Source organism: Pygoscelis adeliae, unplaced genomic scaffold, assembly GCF_000699105.1.
Source record: "Pygoscelis adeliae isolate BGI_AS28 unplaced genomic scaffold, ASM69910v1 Scaffold308, whole genome shotgun sequence".
Lineage (NCBI taxonomy): Eukaryota > Metazoa > Chordata > Aves > Sphenisciformes > Spheniscidae > Pygoscelis > Pygoscelis adeliae.
In genome coordinates, this window is record NW_008825306.1 from 4,271,050 (window position 1) to 4,278,059 (window position 7,010).

At 38.9% G+C, this 7,010-nt stretch overlaps 1 protein-coding gene across 3 annotated transcripts in view; it reads right to left on the reverse strand.

Annotated features, from left to right (window-relative positions):
* The window catches only part of ESRRG (estrogen-related receptor gamma), a 266,930-nt gene that overhangs the window by 232,738 nt on the left and 27,182 nt on the right, over positions 1-7,010 (reverse strand). Inside the window, exon 2 of one of the 3 annotated variants that reach the window (XM_009330202.1) lies at positions 6,074-6,132. Coding sequence is in view for 1 of the 3 variants with exons in the window: in XM_009330200.1 (XP_009328475.1) it covers positions 5,979-6,013 (35 nt within the window). In the remaining 2 variants the exon portion in view is untranslated. Of the gene's footprint in view, positions 1-5,978; positions 6,032-6,073; positions 6,133-7,010 lie in introns of those variants that run through there. The other 2 variants (XM_009330199.1, XM_009330200.1) reach the window with 2 other exon arrangements.

A 7,010-nucleotide genomic window follows, 5' to 3' on the forward strand; every position in this document is an offset into this window, starting at 1 on the left:
TGGCTAGAATACATCCATCCTGTTTGTATATTTTGCAGGCACATAAGGAAAAGAATAAGCGTTCTTAGAAGGGATTTGATCTATACTAGTGAGAAAGGTGTTAAGTTGCATAAGGAAATAAAAGACAAATGAACATCAAACTTCTGCTAGAAAATATGATGAATAAACAGGGTCTATTAATGCACACTGAACTTTGGAGAGAAAGCCTGATAGATGCCCTGCAGGGCTGCATTGGACCAAATCTGAATCTGAAAGGCACAGGTGGCAGCAGCTTTGCTGCAAACATACCATGGTTTTAAAAGACAGGACAATTAAGTACAAGTACAAAGTAACATTTAATTTTGGGGGGAGAGTGAAGAAAAAAAAAAAGGCTATAGAAGGAAGCAGGGATTTATTAAAGAGGAATAAAGAGCACCCAGTGAAAATTAGGGTATGCCTGAAATAGATTAGTACTACTCTTCCTTCTGCTACCCTGTATTTTACAGGACATAACACGTGCCTGTATGAGGCTTTATTTTAGTGAAGACAACAACTGTGACAAAGAAGGCTAGAAAAGAACAGGAAAGCTTTTGCCCAAATTTCAATACTTTGTTCCAAAGCACAGAGCTACTAAAGCTTTTCTACAAGTGTTTGTAAATACTGTAAACACTTTTTAATGTGCACAAGAAATATTTTGTTTCCTCGTACTCATTCAGAGAAATGGTTCAACCACCTTCTTTAGAAAATTTCTAAGCAATTGACATGAGACATATATTTGGAATAGGAAAGTTTAATCCTACTCATTAAGACATGACAAACTTATAATTAATTGAGAATGGAGTCAATAATGAGAACATCCTTCAATGTAATGATGTTGGTACTATCAGCTTGTAATATGGGAATACGTTATAGAAAGTGAAGTATAATATGGAAAATTACAAGTCAGTTTAAAAAAAGAACAGTCTGAAAGTTTTTCCTTGGGTCCAATCTTTAAAACACAAATTTTAAATCCTCAAAAGTTACATTTTCCCAGTCATCAAATGAGATAATACATTACGTTGTTTTCCTGTGATGAGGAATAATTCAAGGTCTTACATTGCCTGATTAATCTCACAACCAATATTTAGAAAAGGTTTCTCTTTGAGCTAATCAAACTTGACAAAAGCAATCTTCAAACTATGCCACATTCACTGATTTGTAAGATATCTCAAACTTGTGTTTTATTAAATGCAGTTTAAATTAGCAACAGCTCTAAATCCACCTGCATATGAGACCTCCTGAATCTCACAGACAGTACATGAGGTAGGGAAAAAGAAAACACATGCAGATCAAAATTATTGGGACAAACTTTTTTTTTTTAAATTAAGGATGCCATTTTAGTTTTAAGATAGCACCCAGCTACAACCCTATTGCTCACATTACGTTGCATTTTGGGGGAAGAGCTGCTGATGGTATTCAGTTACTTTTTCTTCTGGAGCTAACTGCCTTGACCTTACTGGATAAGTTATGTCCAGTGATTCCTCCAAATAATGCTTATTTCTTTCCACATATGAAAGAGGATAACTTTCAGTATACAATTTTATGACATTCCTAGCCTTTCGGTGTCATAACAGTATCATTAGGTTAAAAGGACATTAGTCCAGAAGAGCAATGTTGTGATGGTACAGCTATTACCATGAGGACAACTGGTAGGGAAGCACTACAACACTGGTAGGGAACACTGTGGGGAAACATATAAATACCATCCCAATCTTCACCTTCACTACCAATTAGTGTTGGTAGTTTCCTTTCTTTCTGTGAGTGGTCATACGTGTGTGAACAAGATTTTCCCATGGTTTGAGAATGTGTTTAAATTTTAGTGCGGAGAGTCAGGCAACCAAAGAGATTCCTGAGTTAGCATAGCTGAGTTAGAGGAAGAAAAATATGGGAGAGGTGTAAGTATTAATTCTCTACTGCAAATATTCCAAAAGGAAATCAGGTTTCCAGCTTATTCTTCCTCTCAAGTCACACTTAAGTTCTGATAAATAAGTTTCTGAGCTACTGACTCCCCTCTATTTCCTCATGGTTGTGTGCAACAGAGAAACTGTGTTTCAACATAGGCAATGTCTATGATCGAATAATATAACACAATACAATACTCCATTAACAAAGATTCACATGTATTAGAAGTTGCTAGTGCAAATCTTTTTCAGAGCCAAGGAAGGATATCCAAATATTGGGTAACATGCTCTGACTGGGAAGAGTATCAGTGAGTTTCTCTGTTTATATAAATGGGCCAATGCTTTTTAAAGCACTTCAGAGCACTTAACTAAAGCAAACAAGCACTTGAACTTTAAATATCTAGCAAGAGAAGCTATTGACAAGTATGACTTTACTCAGTAAATCCTAATATCTTTGCGACCTTTCATTCATACAGTCTCTTCATGAAGAGAAGCACCAGGCTCTTAACTCAACTTCAGCTCTACTGCACAATACAGAGTGAGAGGGGTGAGCAATTGCCTAGCGCTCTTTTATTTCTTTTTGTTAAAGCAAACTGCTTTATTTTTTCCTATATGGGGTTCCTGGGCCCACAGAAGTCTTTAGAAAGCAGGTTCTGATTCTGAAATCTTATTCTCGCTCTTATTTGGCTTTTGAAGGAGGATTTTTCCATCTTATGAACCTCCTTTTCAACTCCTTGCTATCCATGGGTAGCTAAGCCTTGATTTCAGAATACATTTACCGAACACCATCCTATTAATTCCCAACAGGTGAATAATGCTGTGGGAACAGCTTGCTATGCTCAATAGAAGGATGTTTTTGGTAAGTAGTCTTGTAACGGCGCAAGTGTCGTGCATCTTTCAGGTCTTCGTACTTATAATACACTCCCTAGCTACTGCATTATATACAATGACACCGGTCATTTCCTGACCTAGATTGGTGTGATCTGACTCACACATACCTTTCTGCTGAGAAACCAGCATCCAAGAATAATCTGAGAGATTATTCTGTAGCTTTGGACAGTATATTTTTTGGAAACGTCATGATTTCATATGGGTCAAGTAACATGCAACTTCATAGTTGGACTCTGTCAAATCAGGTTTGCTGTATGCTCTGCGAAAGAGTACGGATTTCTCCCTTTATTAGGGAAAGCTGGCCCTGAGAACCAAGAAGGTGGTGCTTAAAACAAGCTTTTCCATTCAGTAGCAGGTAGAGCTCATTCCCTAAAATCCTGCAGCACATTTTGATTTTTATTTCTCTCCGAATGTGTTTTGCATGCAGTCCGCGTAACATGGCAGAAGAGAGGTGATAGAATAAACCTTTACTTTAACCTGGTCGTTACCTTCTTAGAGAAAGGAAATAAAGCATTTTTAAGCTATATTCTGGAGCTCATTAGCCACATTGGGATTTCAGTTCGCTAGTTTTAGGGAACATGTTGCATGTTCTGAAAGTGGTACTGGCTCTACCATTACTAGTCTGGTAATGAACATTCTTGAAACCCTGTTTTGCTAGAAAAAAAAAACAACAATAGATGCAGCTGAGAATATGAACTACTTAGTGCTAAAGCCTCAGTCTATGTGCAGTTCCTAAAAGAAATAGCTCTGAAAATTCTTCAAAAAACTCTGTAATTTCTAATTGGGTTTTAATGTATAAAATGGCTGAGTAATTTAAAAGTTTGGAAAAGAAAACAGTCTTTCCTAGAGTTTATGAAGTGATAAGTCTATTTCTTAGAACAATTAACTATGAATCCTGATTTCAAACACGAGTGTCTATTAGCATATGCTCTCCACAGCTGACCTGGTAAGATCATACAGTTTTATCAAATTAATATTCCAGGGTCCAATTCTGGTATTAAATCCCCATTCCCCCCCCCCCGCCTTGAGTAAGCACCTTGGTTTCTACAAAAATAATTCTATTTCCAACTCTTAAACAAAGAGCGAAATCAGGATTAAGCTCTGCTCATGATGCATTTTGCTCTACTGAATGACACAAGTTAGATTTGTATGTACAGGACGCATATCATGACATTCCCCCTGGAAACTGAAAAAAACCCCAAACCCAGAAAACTAGTAACATTCAAGGATAATACAAGAATCATTCACTTAGAGAAAATTTTTTAGTAGCGAATGCATGTTAGAAAGACAGATGAAGTACAGCCAAGACAGCATAAAGCATGCTTTTGGGTAAGAATGCCCCAAATAACATCCCATTTTACAACTGTGATAAAACAAGACTATGACGAAAGAAAACATTGTTCAGTTTTGAACACACTGCAAATAAGTAACAAGATATAATTATTTAGAAAGCTCTCCAAGATCCCATAGCTTTGGTAGAAATGAATTAAAGGGTGAAATTAAAGAATAGAAGAAAAACTTAGACAAGATGAACTGAAAAGGAAAAAGAGAAAAAAGCAGTGAAAAGAAACAGATCCAGGGAAAGTACTGGTCTACTTTATTCTAATAATAGAATAATCAACAGAATATCTCTATGCACTAACACCTAATTTGAGCATCCTGAATTCTGATCCTGATTTCCAGAGATGGCAACTACATATTAAAAAAAAAACCCTTAAATTGCTCATTACTAGAAATAGATTGATTTGCATGAGAAAGGTGCAGAGTTAGATTCCCATTTCACTTACAGATATTAAGATCATAAAATGAAGTCTCAAAGTAAGTCCTAACTCCCAGGTTAACGCTCCCCTCCTGTTGGTAACGGCATCATTGCCCCTGCGACCTGGGAAATAACACAGAGTGGCCACAGGGCAGAGGCAGTTTGAGTGAGCCCAGCAAAAACTGAATGAGGGCGCAGGAGATGAGCGTGAGAACTTGCCATTCAGTTCAGTATTCAAAAACAAATAGAGAAACATCCAAGTGGGAAACACCATCAGCAGCAAAATGTCTGACTTTATTAATGTCCATCTGAGCACCTGACAACACAGGTCAGGGGCAAATAGCTCAACCCATCAGAAACTTGGGACCGTTCGGTAGAAGTGGAAGGATCTACTCATGCGGAGCAACTTCCAAAGCCACAGTCGTGTTCAACTTTTCTATTTCTCATTAGCTTTCCTCCCTTCAGCAAAACTTGCTGGTACACATGGTCAGCTACTTTGTTTATCCTTAAGTATGTGAATGTAAAATGGCCAAGGAAACATGAGTTTACCCTGGTACCGAAGCTAATTGCCACAGTAATCCAACATGGTATATGTAGGGCACAAGAGATGATGGCCGATATTCTGCAGTCAGCACATTTTGAACTGCTTGCCGTTTTTAGCTTTTAAGTTGTTTACTAAATACTAACTTCAGCCATGGTTTGGGTTTTTTTGGGGGGTGGGGGTGAGCGGGTGGTGTTAAATTTAAGATAAGCAAAACACCGAGTTATTAGAAAAACAGAAGCTAATTTACCTGCTGCTTTAGACAATAGCTCAGGCATCTAAATTATTGTTTTCCCATACTTCCAGCTCTATGCTAAACATGAGGTTGTCAGAATTCTCTTCATCCCCTGAACGCCACATGTGAAAACTCTTATTTTTGTGTTCTAAGACTTTATCTAAGCACAGTCGCTTATATAGTTAAGAGCCACCTTAGTGTTCTTCAAAACCATACTGAAGTATGAGATCGCCCTTTGTTTTGAAGAGTTTGTTTTACCCAAGACAGCAGCTTGTCACCTTCTAGGACCTTCAGCCACTAATGTTTCTCTCATCTCTAAGTGTCTAACACGTGTTTCCTTGTTTTCACTTACTGAACATTTAGAGCAGCCAAAATGCATTTATTTAACATAACTAAAACACTGTCTCTGATCACCCTGGACTCTCAGAAAGTTCAAGAGCAGGACCAAAATTTGAAAGGTTGGCTTAAAGATTAAGCGTGAGCCATTGCTGTGTCTGAAGCGATACGCTTCAGGAGGCAAACAACCCCCCCCACTGCTGGCTGCGGTCTCCCACCACCCCCGGCAGCTCCTGCGTGCTCGTTCCACCAGACAAATCGCAGAGGAGAGGGAGCAAACCCCCTTCGTGGACTCACCATCCTTTTCTAGTCACATTCACTACGCATTGCATTAGAAAATCGTAACGGTGTTAAAATATTTTGGCAGGATTTGTTATGGCCAGATCACTCACTTCCTTTGGGACACACAAAGCCTCCTCTGGCAATGAAACAGCCCAAATGTCAGCAAATCCTATAGAACAGAAAACGGTCTGTCAATGTAAAGCCTAAATGAATCTCCAGTTAAACAAAACAAAACTGTATAACATAAGAATGCACATACAGAGAAAAGAAATAACCTAGAAACGTTCACTTTTTATTAAGTTTTTTTTTCTTCCCCACCCTCCAGAAACTTTTTAACAGCATTACAATGTATTCATCACAAGGTGCTATTAGAGCACAAGCTCACTCCAAGTGCTACCAATTCACGGACAGATTAGAGGGCACATTAATAACATAGTTAATATGAAGTGTTTAGAGCCTTTACGTCGGTGACAAATACGACTCAGCCAAATTTCCTGACCATTGAGGCCACGGAGGAACAATTTGGTAGATTTCATCAACAGTTCTAATTATGTTCCTGTCAAGTCGAGAACAAAGTAATCCATAACTGGGGGGCTGCTCGGAGACAGTGCCACGCGAGAGTAATTTATGCCCAGGGCCCTCGCTGTAGTTAGTGTGCACAACGCTTGACTAACAAGTGGGTTCAAAAAAAGGAATTTGTTAGGGAAAACGCAGCCCTCCAGCTCAGAGTAGCTCGTCAGGTGCAGGCTTAGGAGGAGTTATGAGGCAAAGTCTGCTTGTTTATACAAGCATCCGAAGTCCATGCTGGCCTCAGCGGGTTTTGAAACGTGGGACTTCAGCCCAAAGTGCGGCACAGGCTTTTGCCAGAGCTAGACGAGCCTGCTGCTGAGACCAGGGTGCGACCCAGTGCTTTTAAAAAACATTTCAGTCCTTGGGACACCGGCAGCGCCACCTCAGAGACTGAGCGATACCGATGCCCTTTTGCGATCCTATAAATAACACGCTAATGAAAGATGCAAAGGGATTATTAGTAACAGTAAACTAAAA